The sequence below is a fragment of the Sciurus vulgaris genome, assembly GCF_902686455.1.
Source record: "Sciurus vulgaris genome assembly, chromosome: 17".
In the NCBI taxonomy this organism is placed as follows: domain Eukaryota; kingdom Metazoa; phylum Chordata; class Mammalia; order Rodentia; family Sciuridae; genus Sciurus; species Sciurus vulgaris.
The window spans coordinates 4,136,655-4,155,455 of record NC_136478.1 but is presented as its reverse complement, the minus strand read 5'-3'; the positions used below and the strand labels follow the sequence as shown (position 1 = coordinate 4,155,455).

The window sequence follows — 18,801 nt, the reverse complement described above, 5'->3', positions numbered from 1 at the left end:
GTCACGGGGCTGGAAAGGACACCTCTGTCCCCCAGCAGTGTGAGGGGCCCTGGAAGCCCGGCCCTCTGCTCCTCCCAGCGGCAAGCCCTCGAAGCCTCCCGCTTCCCTTTCCGGGGGTGCTCGGCGCAGCGTCCCCGCCAGTCTCCACCTCTGCCCAGGAACTGAAGCTAAACTTCCTGGGTCCCGCTGTGGGAGACTCACCGGCCACTCGAGACACAGCACCACCCCCGCTCGTCACAGGAAACCCCGTGAGCCCTGAGCCAGCTCCATTTTGCCGCCAGGGAGACGTGGGCAGGCTGGCGCAAACGCGCGGCCCCGGCCCCTGCCGCCTCACCTGGTCAGACACTGTGGGTGACACACAAGGGGAGGGCACAGTCCTTCCAAAGGAAGACCCTCTGTCCCTGCCAACCTGCAGCAGGCCAACTCCTGGAGGGCCAGGTTAGGGGTCAGGGCCAGTGTGGGGCCAGGAGGGAGCTTCTGGGCTCTCCAGGCCCAGCGAGTCCAAGGGAAGGAGCTCTCCTGGGATTGCGCGTGCATGGTGAGTGCCTGCCCTGGGCAGCCATCTCCTCGTGCATCTTCTGGTCCAGGTCCTCCCTGGCTGGAGGACTCGCTCGAGTCCACCACGGTCCCACAGGGATGCCCCACTTTGCTGCCTGGGCTCCCGCTGCCCTCACCTGATCCTTGATCAGAACACACAAAGCCTCGGCCCCACCTCCGTGTTCTGTGAGCTGTATCCGCAGCAAGGTGAGCTGAAGTCCTGACCCTAGGCCGCCAACCTTATCTGGAGATTGGATCTTTACACATCTGATTAACTGAGATGAGACGCAGTCAGGTTCGGTGAGGGCGTGCTAGCAGGATGGGTCCTGAAGGGCTGCTATCCTTGTAAGAAGGGGAGGTGGCCCGGCGAGGACGAAAGCAGAGACAGAGTGACATCTGGAGCCAGGGATCATGGAGGAGCACCAACAGCCACCAACAGCCAGGGGCAGGAGCCCCCTGGGGCCGCAGAGGGAGGCAGCCCGCCACACCTCCATCCCAGGCTTCTGGCCCCCGGAATGGAAGCAACACGCTTCCGTTGCTTTGGGCCATCATGTGTGGCAATTTGTCACAGCAGCCGCCGGAACCTAATGCCGTCCTTCCTCACCCTTGCCCCAGAAATCCTGGGAAGGAGCAGAGTCCGCAGGCAGCTGGAAGGCGGAAGCGTCCGTCTCCCAGCGTCTTCATGAGGAAAGCTGAATCCGTCTCAGTCATGGACGTGGGGGCCGCTCAGAGCAGCTCCAAGACGGCCGCCACCGTGCTCTGCCCGAAGATGAAGGTGCCGAGCAGCACGGAGAGCACACCCCAGACCTCCAAGCAGCACCTGCGGATTCAGCGCCCAGGTCAGCGCCGGCTCCACACCTGAGCCAAGCAGGCCCGGAAACTGTGGCTTGAACCCCAGGGTCATCGGCTTGGGGGAGAATTCCCTTTTCTCTTTACCTGAAGGGATGGGTTTCTGAGCCGACGTTGGGAAAGAAAGTAGTCTGGCGTTTTGAGAAACCTCCCCACTCCCTCTCTTCGTTCATAATCTTGTCCTCCCAGGTACTTTATCAAAGCAAAAGAAACTGGGGTGGGCGCCCTTGTCTCAAACTCCCCAAATTAGGGACAAGACAAAAGCTCTGAGTCAAAGCCAGTCACACACACTCGGGGAAGAGGACGGTGGCGGCCTGGGGTTGGAACTGGCGGCTGCCAAGGCCACGTTCCCGAGCTCTGGATATAACCAGAGGTGGGCACAGTCAGCGAGGCGGGCGCAATAAGATTCCCACCAACACAGGGCGGCCAGAGGTGGTTCTGGCCCCATCAAGAGAGGCCGTGAGGACCCAGGGGCCAGGGGCATCCCTGATGAGGAGCATGTCAGAGCAGCTCAGCACCACCCACACCCACAGTGGGGATGGCACCCCAGGAGGCCACTAGGATGGTTCAGAAGGACCGAGAGCAGGCTGGGAAGAAAACCGTCCCAAGAGCTCGTCAGTAAAACCGTGACGAGCTCGGATCATGGACCAAAACCCAAGAGCAGGATTCCAGAACACGTGCCAGCGGACGAGCCACTTAGGATACGAGATGGCCAGGGTCAGCCCTGAGCCCAGTGTGGAAGGAAGCCACGCTTACTCTTTTGGAGAAACTGAGCTTGGGCTCAGTGGGGCTGGGGGAGGGGACACAGGGGTGCAGGCCCACGGCTGGGCCACATCCGGGGCTGCTGTACTTAGGAGTGTCTGAAGTGGGCTGATCGGAGTCCCCCAAACTCATGTCTACCTGGGACCTGTGAGTGCGGCCTTATTTGGAAACAGGTCTTTGCAGAAGTAACTGTGTGAAAGATCAGCGAGATCATCCTGATCCTGGATCACCCACAAGCGTCTGGCCACATGAAGACAGAGGCAAACACTGGGGTGCGGCAGCTGCAAGCCAAGGACACTTCCTGCAGAGTGGCTCACCTACGCCTGAGCCCAGGCTCCTGGTCTCCAGGACTGGGAAAGGGCGCTTCCTTGCTTTGGTCCCCAGGGTGTGGGAATCTGCTGTGGTGGCCCTAGAAGCTGGAGCGGCGGCTCTCCACCTCCCTCGGCCTGTCTCCACGTCTGTGGAATGGGAACCCAGGGAGGGCAGGAATGGGGCCAGGCCCGGCCCCGCTCTGTCCTTCCAGTCTCCTGACCGGCCTCACCTGGATAAGGATGCGGCGTGGCATTTAGCAGGGCCCAGCTCAGGCCTGGCCCTGGACGTCAGCCAGGCCTGCCGCTCTGATGACAGGGCACACAGACTGGGGTCCAGCCTGCCACCACACTGCCCCAACTCCACCCAGACGGCAACCTGTCCTACCTTGGGTCTAGCCAGGTAACCTGGGATGGGGTGGACGTGTGCAAGCCAAGCACTGCTGGCCAGGGACCCGTCTAACTCAGATGGCCGCTTACCATGTGGACGGCCCCCACCCATGCGGCCTGCTCTCATCCACAGGAGGAGGATGGACAGAAGCACTCTCACTTCTGGTCCGTGGACACACTCAAGCCATCACCCTTGTCCTGAGGACACTCACTTGACTCTCGGTCCCGTGGGCTCGACGTCCATGGCACAGATGAGGCACAGACCTGCAGAGAGACACCCCCAGCCCCGGTTCTTCCATACCAAACCAAGGCTGACCCAGGAGACCCTCGAGGCCTTTACCACAGTGGCCCATGGGCCAGTCCCTCCTGGCCAGGTGGCACAGCATGGGGCGCGACCTCAGCCTGGAGTCAGGCGGGTGGGTGGAGTCCCAGCTCAGTACCCCTCCAATGCCTTGGCCAGAGGTCACAAGGGCCTCTGGGAGCCCCGTCCCTCAGGGTCAAGGACAACGCCCTCCACGGCAGAGTCAGTGTGGCTATGGTACAGAGGAGGCTGGCACTGGGGAGCTCAGCAGCTGGCAGGCACAGCTTTTCTCTTTGTCCATCACCGTCCCAGCCTGCCCTGCGGCCCTCTCCCGCCCAGGAAAGGCCAGGACTTGGAGGCTTCGGCAGCGCGTGGGCCAAGCTGGAACAGCAGCCCCAGCAGGAGCTGAGGGCCCTGGCGGGGAAAGCTCTTTCCAGGACCAGATGAGGTCCCCTCTTCCATTGCCTACCCACAGGGGAGGTCACCCCAACACCCCATCAAAGACACCCGAGTCGAGCCTCTGGGATTGGAGGGGCCTTTAAATCCCCACGCGTCTACAGGCTCCACCCTGTTGACCCGGGAGGGATGCTGGCTGTGGCTCCTCTCTCACCCCGGCCTGCCAACCTGGGCTGCTCTGCTGGCACCAGCCGTGCCCTCCAGGGCTCCCCTGCTCTGAGGCATCCCCTGGCCTCGCCTGGCTGGGTCCCCTTGGGGAGAACGCCCTGCGTCCAGAATGGAATTGCTCACCGACAGCGGGAGGCGCCTTCACCTCGGGAAGCGTGTGTGCCTCCGGCCCTGGGCAGGTTGGGGGCCTGCCCTCGGCCTCTTGCACCTGGTGCTGTGTGAGTTTCACTCACCATTGAAAAGATTCCCCCGCCTCCTGCAGCAAGAGGCAGCGGCAGCAGGGTGGACGGCCCTGCCACACTCTGGCTGAGCCCCCTGGGGCGCTCCACCTGCCGACATTGAGCTAAACCAGGGAAGGTATGCGAAGAACCACCGGTTACCACGGTGCCTGCCTGTGTGGGGCCCACATCCTGCCCACTGGGGCCCCCACCTGTTGGTACCTCAAGTCCCTGCAGAGCTGGGCCAGTATGAGCGGGGGAAGCTGTAGGGCAGCCACTCACCCGGGAAGATGAAGATGAAGAAGGAGCTGATGCCCCCGATGATGCCAATGATCTCGCTGAGGTCCGGCAGGAACAGGGCCATGGCCAGTGTCACCGTGACCCACAGGACGGTCAGCGGCACCCGAACCCATGGCCCCGTGGGGTCGGCCATCACCACCAGTGTCCCCCGTGTCCCCCAGCGGCTCCTTGTCCAGAAATCCTGCATCACGGACCTGGAGACCATGCCGACTCAGACACACAGCCCCCAAGCCCCAGCCAGTGCTGGGCAGCTGCCAGTCCCCAAGTCTTCCTCAGGACCCCCTGTTCTGCTCCCAGGTGCTTACTCCCCAGGGACCTCCAACCCTCAGGGCCTCTGCCTCCGTCAGGGCTGCCCACAGTTGTGCCCAGGCAAAAGGTCCAGCAGGTGTGGCTCAGGTCCAGTCCCACTGAAGTTGCTGACCACTTTGGGTAAACTACCTAAGCTCTCTGTGCTGCACTTCCTCCCCTCTCCACCTGGGCGCAGGCTGCCTGCTGAGTCAGGCCCACCCGGACGGGGCTCACCTCCCCAGGAAGAGCACAATGGGGTAGACTGTCACGATGGAGACGGCGAAGAGGAGTCGGGCGACGATGATGGCTGCGCCATCGCCTGGGTAGGACATCAAGATGTCGGCAGAAACCTCGGCCCCGAACGTCAGGAAGCCATAAGCTCCTGCAGCAGGAAGGACAGAATCCAGAACACTCCAGTGGAAAAGGCCAGCCTCCCTCAACACAGGGCCCACGGGTTTTCCCTTAGGAGCTGATGGAAGGTTCCAGAAGGGCTCCCCATCCTGCCCTCAGCCTACATGTGATGCCCCTGGGCCGCACTCCTGCCTTCTGGTCTGCGCACAGCTGGTGCCAGGTGCCTGTGCAGAGGGTGGTGCCTGGCAGCACAGTGCTCGAGAAACAGACCCAGCTGCAGCCCTGCCCGCCCCCACGGCTAAGGGAGCAGCTGGCAGCATGCCCTGGAGCATTGGGGTCCCCTAAATCACCCGGCTAGTTATGGGGACACTAGGACCCAGCGCAATTGCCCACCCAGAGCAGAGGCCTTCTTCTCCAGGACCTTCTGAGAGACCCAGTGGCTCTGGGCTGTCTGAGGGTGACGATCACAGGGGCACAGCCTCTGACCCAGGTACTACAGACTGACAGGCCTCCCCTGATGAGGGAAATGTCCCGTTTTCTTGGGTGACTTCAGGAGTCCCAGGCTTGCCTGACAGATCTGCTGCAGTCAGAGCCTTACTAAATGAGAGGCTCCAATCGGTGAATTAAAAAAGCCACCAGGCTGGAAAGTGGCCAGCCGGAAGTCACCCCTGCCCCTCCAGTCTGGCTCTGTGCTGCAGGCATGTCACAGTCCCTGTCTAGGCCACACGTGCACCACATGTGAGGGTCTGCTGCCTGCCGCACAGGGTTCAAGGCACCCGAGTCGGTCACACCACAGTCTTGCAAACCTCCCAGGCGTGGTGTTGTGAGGCCCACACTGCTGCTCTCTCCAACAGCAGGAGGGGATGGGCATAAGAGCGGGGCTCTGGGGACAGCAGAGTGCGACTCAGTCTTCGCGTCCAGTTGTGCGACCCTGAGGCCGTAGAAGTCCCGGGCCTCAGTGCTCCGCAGCGGGGCCTCAGGAGTGGAGACGCTCAGCATCTGCCAGCTCAGCACGCGGTGGGCTCTCTAGAAGCTCTGGTTGTGGCTCCCCTCCCTTCTGCCACAACTTGCCAGCCCCTGGGCACCCCCATGGGGCCCTACCTGTCAGCGAGTAGATGAGGCAGCAGGCCAGCAGGGACAGTACGGAGACCAGGGCCCAGTGGGAGAGGCTCTGGCTGCGCATGCTGCAGTAGATAGAGACGGCGGCTTCGTGACACTGGGAGGGGACAAGTGTGGTCAGTGAGACTCAGGTCAGTGGGTGTCAGGACCACCTGAGCAACTGGGAATACTGTGTCCCAAAGGTGGCGAGCACCCTGTATGTCCAGCATTAGAAGAAGGCATAGCGGATGGGAAGATTACACGCCTCTGGAAAAGATGGAGCCCAGCTCTCTGCCTGAGCCCAGAAGACTGGCAGGTATGCCACCATGGTCACACAAGAAGCCAGGCAGGGAGGTCCCCATGTTCCCACAGCAGGGTTCCTGACCTCAGCACTACTGACGGGGTGGGGGCAGTTTCCTGTGTGGGGACTGCCCTGTGCCCTGGATGCCATCTGTGACAACCCAAATCGTCTCCAGATGTGGCCAAATGTCTCCCAGGAGTGTCACCGCCCGTGGGGACCCGCAGCTCTAGGGTGACAGAAGCAGAACAGTGGCTCAGGCCAGTGGGTGCACTGGCGGGAAAGAGCGGCCCCGGGGGCTCAGAGCACAAACGTGAAGCCCACACACTGTGTGCAGTCACACAGCCAGCAGAACTTGCCACCTACGCCAGGCAGGGAACGCCAGGAGCCCTGTGCCACGTGTCTCTCAGAGCAGATGTGGCTCTAGCACAGCAGAGCAGCCCGAGGGACACTCCCAGCTCCCAGCACGGGTTCCCATCACCATGTTCCTGGCTCACTGCCGCCCACTGGTCACTCGCTGAGCGTGGCCACCTGGGTCCCTCGCACCTGCCCTGCTCCCACTTGCCCTGTGTGGAGCTGGCGACCCCTCACGCTTGTCCCCGCACATGCTCCTCTGGGTCTGCCAGCTCAGTAGTCACCAGCTGTGATTGCGACTGTGGCCACCTTGCTGAAGGGGGGCTGCCGCGGAGCCTGGCACAGCTGACAACCACGCGTGGTCACTCACCAACGCCCTGACTTCCTGGCAGCCGCCGGTGTTCCTCCCCCATCCCAGGACTGTCACCACTCAGGTCCTGGTGCATGCTGGGGATACAGCACCAGCAAACCAGCCACCGCGACCCCTCATGGGGCTCACCTCTCGGGGGCGGGGGCAGCACACTGGCCTCACCCCTCCCGGTCCCACCCGGTGAGTCCTGCTGTGCCTCTCCCTCGGGCAGCTGGGTGCCCAGGAGCCCAGGGCCACAGGCTAGCTGCACCCCAGATCCTCAGCCAGGGGCAGTGAACTCTGGACAAGCCCCACACCTCCTCCGCGCTGTGGCATGGCTGGGCTGCACGTTTCCCCAGGATGGCCGGGGAGCCCTGGAGTTCCACCCAGCTGTGACCTAAGGGTGCTCCTCCATGTCTCCCTCCTGTTCACAACAGACACCAGTGTCCCCGCCCTGTCCCAGGCTCTGCTCTCAAGGGCCCTTGGTGGGGATCCCAGAGCAGCAGCTCTGGGCAGAGAAGCAGCTGGGCCCAATGTGGGGTGAAGACCTGGAGGGGTGCTGGACACATCAGAGGAACCCCTCCCCCATGCTCCTGCGCAGGGCTTGCATCTGTTGATGGCGGGTGACGGAGAGGCCCCCAGGGTGGGCTGCTGTGCGGGGCGGGGCGGGGACTGGGGGGCTGGCGCACGCAAGCTCACCACTCCTCCAAGGCAGGGGCTGGGCAGAGGTGGGGACACCAGATACACTGTGGCTGTTCGATGGGACCCTACTGGGCCATAACAAGGGAGTGGACATAGGCCAAGTGGATGAACCTGGACACGTGGTGCTGAGGGGAAGAAGCCAGACACAAAGGGCCCGTCCCCGTCCCCTCTGTAGAAACTCCCATCACGGGGAATCCAGAGACAGCCCAGCAGAGCCCAGCGGAGGTAAGGGCGGCTGGGAGAGGGAGGCGGAAGAGCCGCTGGTGCACATATTCTGAAGCTGAAGGGGCGGCAGCTGCAGGACTGTGGCCACACTGATTCTGCGTCTCAGAGACTGAACCACACCTCAATAAAGATGTGTGAAACGGCCCAGAAGCCTCAGAGGGTCACTGCAGCTGGAACCCTCCTGCAGCCCCTCTGCTCCAGAGGCTCCTCCAGGCCGCACAGGCTGTGGGGGAGGGGCGTCCATTGCTCAGTGGGCTTGGGGCGGGGTGGCGGTTTGAAGGAGGTCAGTTCCTGAGGACAACAGGTCCACCTGCCCAGCCTCCCGCTCCCCCACACGACTCCCCACCTCTGGCCTAGCCCTGCCCCCAACACGTCAGGCAGCTGAGCAGCCAGTGTCCTTGGAAACCAGAGCCGGCCTGGTTGCTAGGAGAGCTGAGGGAGCCAAGACAGAGGTGAAGCCCCAGCATCTGGACGGTGGCCAGTGCCAGGCACCCACCATGTGGCTGGGGCCAGGAGTGGGCAGCCAGGCTAGACCAGACCACGGCCGATGGCAAATCCACACTGCGCGTCTCTCAAGACAGTGGGTGTGATATTCGCCGAAGTGGCTCACTGGACCCGAGGCGACACTGGGTCATTTACAAGGAAGAGAAACAGAAGTGTTCCAGATTTCTCAAAAATGCTTCTCAAAAAAAAGGCAAGATGGACAATGGTAGAAACGGGCTGCTGGAGGCAAGGCGAGGGACGTCTGGGGCTGAAGCTGAGGCCGCTCAGAACTGCAGCTCGGTTACCTTGGCACGGTTCTGCCGCTGCCAGTGGCCTCAGTGTTGGGCCGGTGGTTGGGTTTAGGAGGTGGAGGCAAAGCTTCCCTAAAGGAGCCTATGGAAAGGGGGTGCCAGCCGCCAGTTGCCAGGAGAGCGGGGAAGCCCAGGTCCACAAGGCAGGTGAGGGCCGCACTCCGCCCTCCCTGGCCTGCACGCCTGGGCTTTCTGTGCGGCATGTCTACCTGGCTGCTCCCAGCCTGCGCCCACCCCTGCTGGGATTCCCCAAGAGCCGCCCTCCCTGTGCCACATTCTGAGACATCCTGCCTGTCTGCCCCTGCCCAGCCTAGGTCCCTCCATCCCGTGAGCCTCACGAGGCACGACCCTTCTCCCCAGGCCCCGGGAGCACAGGCCGGCAGCCCCAGGCCTGCCAGCATGGTGACCGTCTCCAGCGTCCTGCAGGCACAGGGTCCAGGACCCCTCACTCTACCACACACCCAGCACACATGCAGCTGGGGACTGGGCTCCCAAGTGCAGTGACCACTCACCACCGCCAGGGAGCCCAGGGGCCCACCCACCGGCACAGTCTCCAGAAGATGGCCGGTGGCCACAGACGGGTGCTGGGAGCCCAGGGCGTCCTAGAACAAAGCCTCGGAGCTCCCGGCAGGAGCAGGGGGCCTCTGAAACGCCACCTTCTAAACTCACCTGGAAACCGAAGCAGATGGTGGGGAAGACACTGAACACGGAGGTCCAGGAGGGGGGACTGTAAATGCACAAGACAGGTTTATTAAGAAAGTTAAACTCAGAACAGCCTGGACTCGAGAGGACGGACTCTAACCCATGCCAGGGACCATGACTGAGCACAGCTACAAGATGGGTTCTTAACCACTGTCTAAGACCAGGCTGCGGCGGATGGAAATGCTGTGCTTTCTACATGGGTCTGCGAACATGGGGTTCCAAGTGACATGCCCCAGGTGGGCGCGACTGGGGCAGCCAGGCTGGAAGCAGTTCCCACCCTCCCTCTTCAGGAGGCCTGCTGCCAACGCAGCCGGGGGCAGGGGCAGGGGCAGACAGCCTCACCCCACACACCCAGTATGGCAAGGAAGGCGTGACCCCCCTAGGCTCAGAGACAGAGGTGTGCTGGGCAGAACCTCCAGGTCAAGCTCTTCGGGCTCCCCAGCTTCCTTGGACAAGCAGCTCTCCGTGCCAGCCTCCAGCACCAACTGGGGGCACAGCAGAGTAGGCAGTGAACTGCAGACTACACACTTCCTGGGGGAATCACGGGCCCCAAAGAGGTTCATGTCCCCATCCCAGGAACCTGCATGAGTGGTCCCTTACAGGGCAAAAGGAACTTGGCAGACGTGGTTAAGGGCCCTAAGATGGGAGCCCAGCATAATCACAGGTGTCCTGGAAACCAGAGACCCCTGCCTGGCTATGGTGGGAGGGAACAGTGAAGACAGAAGATGGGTCGGAGAGACGTGGCTGGCTTTGGAGGAGGAAGGGGCACATGCCAAGGCGTGCAGCAGTGGCTGTGGGGTGGCAAAGGCAAAGAAGCGAAGTCTCCCTGGCTGGCGTCTCACACATGGCCTCAGCCCAGTGAGACTCGTGCTAATGTTCTGCAGATACACTCCTGTTGGACTGTGCCAAGTGTGGGGCCGCTGTCTTAGCAGCCCTAGGACACTCACCACCCTGGCCAGGTCTTCCTTGCTCCTCTACCCCTAGTGCCTGAGCAGCACGGGCTGAGCGCAGGCCTCAGGCCGGAGGCCTCAAACGCCGTCTCCAAGCCAATGCCAACCACACTGCTCCCTGCAGTCTGACCACTGCCCTCAGCGGCAGGCACCGGACCTGACAGCTCCACGTTACCACCCGCTTCCAGATACTCCACTCGGGGACTCAGAGTCGGAGCCCAGGTCCCCCTCCTCTCACTGTCCACCTCTGATCCATCTTTCCCAAACGGCCGTGCGATCTGCGGGGCCTGGTGCAGCGTGAGCACACGGGCCCTCACCAGCACCATCAAGAGGTTCCAGAGGGCAGAGTGACAAACTGAGCACGGGCTCCCAAGAGCACATGCCACAAGCTGGCCCTGCACGGGCAAGTCCGGTGGCAGCTCGTCATCTGGCCGGCCGCCTCTGAGAGCCCTGTGGTCAGCAGTGTCAGGACTCCGTGGCCCTCCTACCTGGTCTCCCCGTTTCTGCCCAACCAGGTGATCCTCGTTAGGAGAAAACCGCGTCACTTGGCTGCTGTGCTCAGGACGCTGTGGCTCCGAGTCCACCGGGGCAGAACCCAAGGCCCTGCCGCAGCACTGCGTCCTGGCGCGACCCCCTGCCCACCTACTGCTCTGGCTCAGCAGCCTACTGGCTTGGCCTCGTCAAGGTCCCCTCTGCCCCAGCAGCCTGGCTGCCAGGCGCTGCTGCATCCTCGTGTGGGGGCACATCTTCCTTGGCCAGGAGCCCCAGGCTGGTGTGGCCTTCAGGTCCTGTGTGGCCCTGGGCCTGTAGGGGGTCAACCCCTGTAAGGGCTGCGACCTTTCTGAAGAAGGAGATTTCCTTGGCCTTGTCATGTGTCAGAAAAGCAGGAAGGGCCAAGGCTCTGCAGCAAAGCCCAGAGGCCCCTCGTCCAGGTTCCCCTGGCAGCCTCCCTCTGGAGGCCACCAAAAGCTGTCCACACAGACTCACCTCAGCGAAGGGCGGGGCTCGTGCACAAGGCCCTGGGGCCTGAGGTAGTACTGCACTGTGATGACCAGGGCCAGATAGCAGGCGGCCAGGGTGCCTAGGGTGCTGACACAGAGAGGAGCATCAGGGGGCTGGCACCAGGTGACAGCCAGTGCACGGGGTGGGGGGGGCACACCGGTGTCTGAACTCCTGCCCTCCCCTGGCCAGTGTGGTGGCACTCTCCACCTGAGCCTGTGTTCCCTCATCTGGACGAGGGGCAGAGCACCGGCTGCTCAGGCCCAGAGGCTGTGCATGTGGGATCTTAATGTCACTGGTGTCCTCGGGATGATAACTCGCCTTTCACGAACGCAAGTCAGCCAGCTGCCCGGACTTGGCCCCCAGGTAGGACACCATCAGGCTCGGCCACAGGAAGAGAAGACCCACGGCTCAGTCAAATGCGACACAAAAGCCCTGCAGCTGCCAAGTCTGTTGTCTCAGAGGCGAAAAGGCCACCACGCTCACGTGCGGGAGGGAAAGGCCTGCAGGGCACCTGGGCAGAGATGCTGCCATGCTTGATTCTCCAATAGTACCCACAAAGCCTCAGGAGAAATCGAGAAAAAGGCTGTGCGTCTCTCTGTGCCTCCGGGTGGCCGTGGGCACAAGAAGTCGTAGCAAGCAGGAACAAAAGGTGATGTACAGTGGACTTCGTGCTGGTTTGTTGTGTCCACTGTGGGTTAGTATCATTTATCTAACTTTCCATTTCCCCCTCTCCAGATGGGAAGGTCGAGCAAGGTGGCCCCTTATCCCTCCTAACACCTATGCTTGCCGAGTGGTGGCCCAGTCAGCCGTACCTTGTGTACTTCTGGACAGCGATGTCCCGTGGCATGGATAGGGGCAGGATGGCCAGCACAGACAGCGTGGGTAGGGTGAAGCGCTGGGTGGCATACCACGGCTGCAGGTCGCTGGGCAGGAGGGCATCACACACTGGCAGAGAGAAGGGCAGGAGTGAGCCACTGAGCTTGGCGGCTGGCTGGGGTCATGCCGAGACCTGTGGTGGACTTCCGGCCATGACCCCAGTGGAGAGCCGCTCTACAGCCTTGTTGCAGTACAGCAGCCCACACTTGGTGGCCTAGAAACCCTGCCACCAAGATTGCCAATCGGAAGAGTTAGGGCAGAGCCGTGCCAGCCAGGGCTGCCTCACATGGGGACCAGGGCATCTTGGAGGGGCGTTGAGCTGATGGCGACTGCTCTGGAGGCATCTGATGGCCCATCTGCAGAAGCTCACCTGACTTGGGGGCAGGGCATACAGACCTCACCTATCTGCCACATCTGTTGTGGCAGGGGCACCAGAGAAGCTGGGGCAGTTGTTATTCTGCCACAATTAGAGGGCTAATGTGGAGCTGACCTGAGGCAGGACAGGGGGCAGGCCAGGACATCCGCTGGAGCAGGAGGCCGGAAGCGGGGGTTCTGCAGCTGGGTGTGGATGCCAGAGATCCCAGGTGGGTCAAGGGAGGGGCAGGCCCTCACCCACCGGCTCCCCAGCCACCAGGAAGCTCCAGTTCCAGGGTCAGGGCCAGGCCAGATTCCTCCCAGACCTGCAGTTTCTAGGACATTTCTTGAGGTCCTCAGCACCACTTACAGTGGTCATTTGTACCCAGCTCACTCAGAGACTCCCCCAAGACCCCCAGCCTCTAATTAGTTCCCCTTCCCTGAAGCCTGGGCCTGCCAAAGAAAGACACATCCCCAGATACCTAACCAGAAACATGGGCGACACCCCACCCAGGCAGAGTGGGTGGCTGGCGTCCTACGCAGTACCAGTCATGGTGCTCCAACACTGACCCTCAGAGTCCTCCCCAGCGCCATCAGTTCACCAGAACCAAGACCTGAGAGGGACTCTGCTAGCCACTGGGAAGCAGGGCACTCTGCGACCTCTCCCACCAGGAGGACCAGAGATAAACCATGACACTGTAAGAGAGTATTTCTGAAGGCATGGTTGCCTTAATTCCAAAATCCCACGGCCCGGGACCTTTTCACACATGGGTCAAAGGACAGAGAAAACCAAATGGCAAATGGCAGACTTCAACCCAACCCTCTCACTAGTAACATCCCAATTAAGTCTAAGTATTCCAATTAAAAGTCTTGAGATTGTCAAGATGACAGAAAAATGCAAGACCCCAAACAGATGCTGTCTACAAGAAACACATCTTAAAATTCCAGGCCACTGTCAGGTTCAAAGTAAAAGAAGAGGAGTGATGTCTACTGCACACATCCTGGTCTTCAGGGAGTCAGGTGGCGTACCTTCAGCGGAGAAGGTGGACTCAGCCAGAGATAAAGCAGAATGTTTCATAGCGGTAACCGAATGTCCCTAATCACAGAACTTCGAAGACTATGAAGCAGAGATCAACAGAATTAAAGGGAGAAGTGGACAAATCTACAGTTGCAGCTGGAACTACTGATTGAATAACTAGAACAAAATAAACAGATGACTAAGGCTGCTGTGGAGACCCAGACGAGCACACAGAGTGCTTGCCGAGGCCGACCCCGTACTAGGCACAGATCAAGTCTCAACAGGTCTCAGAAGACTGACAGCTGGGGTGTGGCTTGGTGACAGAGTGCTTGCCTAGCTTGCCTAGCAGTTTGAGCCCCAGCACTGCAAAAAAAAAAACAAAAGTTGAAATTATAAAAGTTCTCTGTCCATGGTATAATTAAGGTAGAGACCAAAATGGGATCTAAAAACCTTACAAACAAATTGAAATTAAGCAACACAATTCAAACATCCCATAAGTCAAATGACAGCAAGAACTAGCGAATACTCTGGCATAATGGAGATGGGCAAGGTGCGCCTAGAGCAGTGCTCAGAGGAGAAGTCAGCAGGGCAGGAGGCCAAGGGTTCAGGGCGCTTAGGCATTTCAGAATTGAAGGCCTCACTGGGCATCTCTCAGCAAGGATTTCCTGCAGTAGGCTCCATCTCCCCATCTGTGAGACGGGCTGTCGCCACTAGGCATCCCACTAGTCACGCTCCCTCCCGCTCATTCCATGACCATGGTCTCCTACTGGTGATGGTCACTTTGGGTCTCCCTGCCCCACCATGCTGGGAGCTTGGGTGTGCAGTGCCCCTGGGCTCTTCCCACTCATTGACTGGGGCCCACGACTGTGGGCTCTGCACCCCACCACCCTGCCTCTGCGAGGGTACTTACGCTTCTCCAACTGGTCTCCGATTACCCTGAGAAAAGCCACGGAGATCATGAGCAGGTTGAGGATGAAGCAGGCCTCACACAGTTTCCCGATGGTGGGGCCACAGAGCCCGTGGACCACACCCTGGTAGGTGGCCTGGCCACTGACAGAGGCCGCATAGCCCAGGATGACCAGCCCGCTGATCAGGAAGACCAAGGAGACCTGCAGAGCAAGACTGTGGCACTAGGCACGCCCAGGTCAGCAGCCCCAGGGCCCTCCACTAAGTGACTACAGAGGCCAGGCGGCCTCCACCCCTCCCCCGCTGAAGTCAGAGCTGCAGAGCAGGTGGAGCTCACTGCTTCTCTGGCTCTGTGGACCTGGCACTCCAATACCACCCTGCCCCAGCAGGACAGAGGAGACAGCAAAAGCCCAGAGTTTAAATCCCCCGGATGGCCTGGGTGTGGGTGTGTGCGGCCCAGTGGTGAGGAGCCTACAGAGGAACGGGCAGCCTGGGCGCAGAATCTAACACTGCTGTCGCCTGCCGTGTGGTGCCAAGCAGACCATGAGTCCCTGCTGTTCCTTCTGTGAAATGGGCACAGCCTGCCCACCTCAGCAGGCCTGACCATGGCAGGTGATAGGCCTGGCTTGGTGACCTCTCAGGAAGAGTGCTGCAGAAGCGGTGGCCGTCCTTTGGTGCTCCGGTCTCCCTCTATGTCAGCTGAAATATCTTCCCCACCCTTTACCGTGAATGATTTCCAAATACACAGGAGAGTCAGAAGAGTTTTGCAGAGGATGCCACAACCCCCTCCCCAGCTCGTGCCGAGAGCAGGCTCCTGCTCCAGGGCGTCAGTCTCCACCGGCCCGGCCAGGCCTCTGAGCCGCAGCCTTCACTGTGGGAGGCTTCTGGAGCAAGGGGTCAGCTGCCCAGGGCTGAAGAGGGCGATGTGACCCCAGTCCTCACGTGGAACTTATACAAAATCCAACAGAAACTTCAGTGTCACTGGAGTGGCACAGGAGACCATGTGTACAACCTGCTCCTTTCAGGGCACAGTGCCCCACAGTCCCTGGACGGTCCCGTGGTCCCCTTCCCTGTCAGTTTCTGCCTCTGTCCGCCCCTGGAAGAACTCCCTGGCTTCCTCTTCCCCACTGCTCTGCATTCCCCATCTGGCTTTCTCCACTCGGCACAGCTCTGGTGACAGTCCCCTGTGCTGTGTGCACTGCCAATCACCATTTTTGCCTAGAATGGTCCATTGTGTGCAGGGACCCCAGAACCTGTGACTACAACTTAGTTTTTGCAGATATCAATGATGAAATGCAAGTCCACGGGAAAGTCTTTGGTCATGTTGTTAAGAGCCTCAGGTGAGGTCACTGGATCATCCAGGTGGCCCCAAGTCCAGTGATGAACATCCTTCCAGGAGAGAGAAGAGGCCCCAGGAAAAGCAGAAGGCAGAGTCTGCAGCGAGGTGGCCATGAGCTAGCTGCAGGAGGCAAGGGCCCAGGGGCCAGAAGAGCATACGGAGGCCGTGGGCCCTCCGATACCTCTAACCCAGACTCTGGCCTCAGCACGGTGGGAAGATGCGCCTGAGGCATTAAGCACCCATGTGGTGCTTTGTTCCAGCAACGGGGGAAACAGACCCTGCACAGCATCTGCACAGCTCCATGAGGACCATACCACGTCTCTCTGTGCCAGAGAAGTGACTGACACCCAGCAGGTGCTCTGCAAATACCTTCAGGGACTGAGGGAAGCAGGAGAGGAACCTTGGCATGAGCCTCCCACAGGACCAGGGGCCACAGAGTGGTACCAGGACAGCAAGGCCTGGCAACCTGCACCAGGTCCAGCCTTTGCAATTCCCAAGAGCGTCTGGGCTTCACCAGTTACACCTGCTCCCACCAGGGCCATTGGAGCCCCCCAGCCTCTGCCCACTGAGCCCTTGGCAGGGGCCTGAGCCCCGTGGGCAGCTCTGGAGGAGAAAGGACTTGAGTGGGGTGACCCTTTCCCTCACCGGGGTTCGGGGACCACTCTCCACAGGTCTGCTGAATCCAGGGACCTTAAGCCCAGCCTGCACAAAGCATCCACGAGTCCCGGGAGCAAGATGTGGCGCCGCCTGAGGCTCACCCATCCCAGACTCCTGCATACAGGACTATGGCTTGCTTTTTTGGAGCAGAGACCAGCAGGCAAGAAAGGGCAGGGTGCTTGGAGGTGGTGCAGAGCCAGATTCATGGACAGGGTGCTCAGAGATTTGCCTGTGAACCACCCAGCGGTGACTGACCTCACCAGCCACGGTAGAGAATGCTCCCCGCCCAGGGCCACAGAGATGGATTGCGGTCTCGCTCACTAGCCAAGCAGATAGAGGATAAGACCCTAGAGATCCCACCCAGAAAGCCCAAGCTACCACCCATCAGCCCCAGGGCCGGAAATGCTTCCTAAGGACTTACCAGCTCCACCAGGAAGGCGGGCACCATGCCCCCTGCCTTGTGGAAGGCCCAGGGGAAGTTGAGCAGTCCCGCTCCCAGCGCAGACTTTAGGAGAATGAAGACAGCCCCCAGAGAAGACAAGTTGCGGGTGGCAGAGGCAGGGAGGGGCTTTTCTGAAAGGACGCTGCTTCCTTGGGTCTGTCCCTCCATGGCTGGGGACAGCAGATGGACAGAAAGGGCAGCCTTCACCCTCTTCATCTTCTAAGCTCAAGGTCTCATTCTTCCCCCAGGTCAGGTGGGCAGAATCTGAGAGCCCAGCAAACCCCCACCCCCAAGGCCCTCTTCCTCTGCCTGGCCTGGCTTGTCCACAGTGCCAGTCACTAGCCCTGTGACCTCTGCTCTCACCCCTCCACTTTCTACCCCACTTATTCTCACTTGTTCTCTCAACCCCAAGGCGATCCTGACCTCCTCCCCCCTACCCCCTCTTTCAAACCTCCAACTTCCTCCCCCACACCCAAGCTTCCAAACTGCTGCACCCACAGTGTCCCAAGCCCTAGTCCTTACCACTAGATCCCAACGCTAAGGGGCCAGTCAGTCTGGGGCCACCAGGGGCAGGTCTCGGGCTTCCTCCAGTTGCTTCTGCTGCATTGCTTGGGCAGGGAGGGCTGAACCAAGGAAGAGCCTACCTCAACTGGGGATGGGCTAACCACTGATGAAGGGCCCAGAGGGCACGTGTTGGGGTCAGGGCCCAAAGCCTAGGGAGACAGGGACAAGGGGCCAGGGTCGCCTTGCCAAGAGCTTGCAGCTTCTGAGACAGCTGACCTCACCAGGAGTCTTAAGATAACCCCACAGGCCCCTCCCTGGGGCGGGGCTTCCCAGAGGCCCTGAACCAGCCCAGAGCTCAGGGCTTCTCCAGGGCCCCGCCCTCAGGTGCCCCTGAGGCCCCCAGCCTGGGGCCGGGTAGAGGTCTCTGAGCTGTCTGCCTGAACTGGCACAGTGACTCCTGGCCTGGCCTCATCTGCGGCGGCTTCTTCTCCTGCCCGCCCCTTGCAGCCGGCCTGCTCCTCCAGCTCTGCTCACTCACCTCAGGCCTTCCAGCAGCAGAAGCCTTTCCTCCAACAAACCTGGGACAGGGTGGTGGCAGCGGCTGGCTGGTCCTGAGCCACATTTGGAGGAGAGAGCCGCTTTCTGAACTGAGACTTGGTCAGTCAAGATGGCAGAATGTTGGCAATGACCCCGCTCTGAAAGAGGCACACGAAAGTCAGGTCTTGAATTTGAGCCCATCTGTTCCTAGAAACCAGCCTCCTACTCTTACATTCCAGTGTGCCCCAGTCCCCTGGGGCGGGGGGCGGGGTGATCGGCCAGGGCCCTTCCCCAGCCTTTCTGCCTCAGTGGGGCTGGGTGGGGCCTGGGAACCTGCATTTCTGAGGTGCCAGTGCTGCCAAGGCTGCTGGCTGGGGACCTCCCTGCGGGAACCCTGGCTGTGGGTTAGGTATGACAATGCCCAGAGCCCCATCCCATCCGGTCGCCCACACCTGTCAGACACCAGCGGGCCCAAAGGCTTTTTCCTTCAGGCTTCCTGATCTGGTTGCCTCCTGAGGCTCCACACAGCAGGTGCCTAATACATGCCTGACCAGCTGTGACCAGTTTCTCAGCACACATGGACACGTTAAAGGGAGCCGGGATGGAGGTCCAGGAGCTCGGACACCACGGCACTCACCTGAGAGCGAGGCTTTGCAAGAACGTCCACTTCAAATCGTGAGAGGGTGTCACCACGGTCCCCACTGCACACCACAGGGACTAGGCTCAGGCCAGGGCCATGAGAGGTGCACAGCAACTCACCTCAAAG

The 18,801-nt window shown here is 60.8% G+C and overlaps 1 protein-coding gene across 1 annotated transcript; it reads right to left on the bottom strand.

Moving 5' to 3' along the window:
* Positions 1-179: 179 nt before the first annotated feature.
* SLC38A8 (solute carrier family 38 member 8) lies at positions 180-17,284 on the bottom strand. Its single transcript, XM_079116935.1, has 10 exons — positions 16,974-17,284; positions 14,561-14,759; positions 12,215-12,347; positions 11,388-11,489; positions 9,418-9,475; positions 6,030-6,144; positions 4,812-4,959; positions 4,272-4,483; positions 3,059-3,110; positions 180-1,357 (listed from the first exon to the last, which is right to left on the bottom strand). Exons 1-10 carry the CDS (start codon positions 17,208-17,210, stop codon positions 1,264-1,266), a joined length of 1,350 nt encoding a protein of 449 aa, XP_078973061.1. The 5' UTR covers positions 17,211-17,284; the 3' UTR covers positions 180-1,263.
* Positions 17,285-18,801: the final 1,517 nt, after the last annotated feature.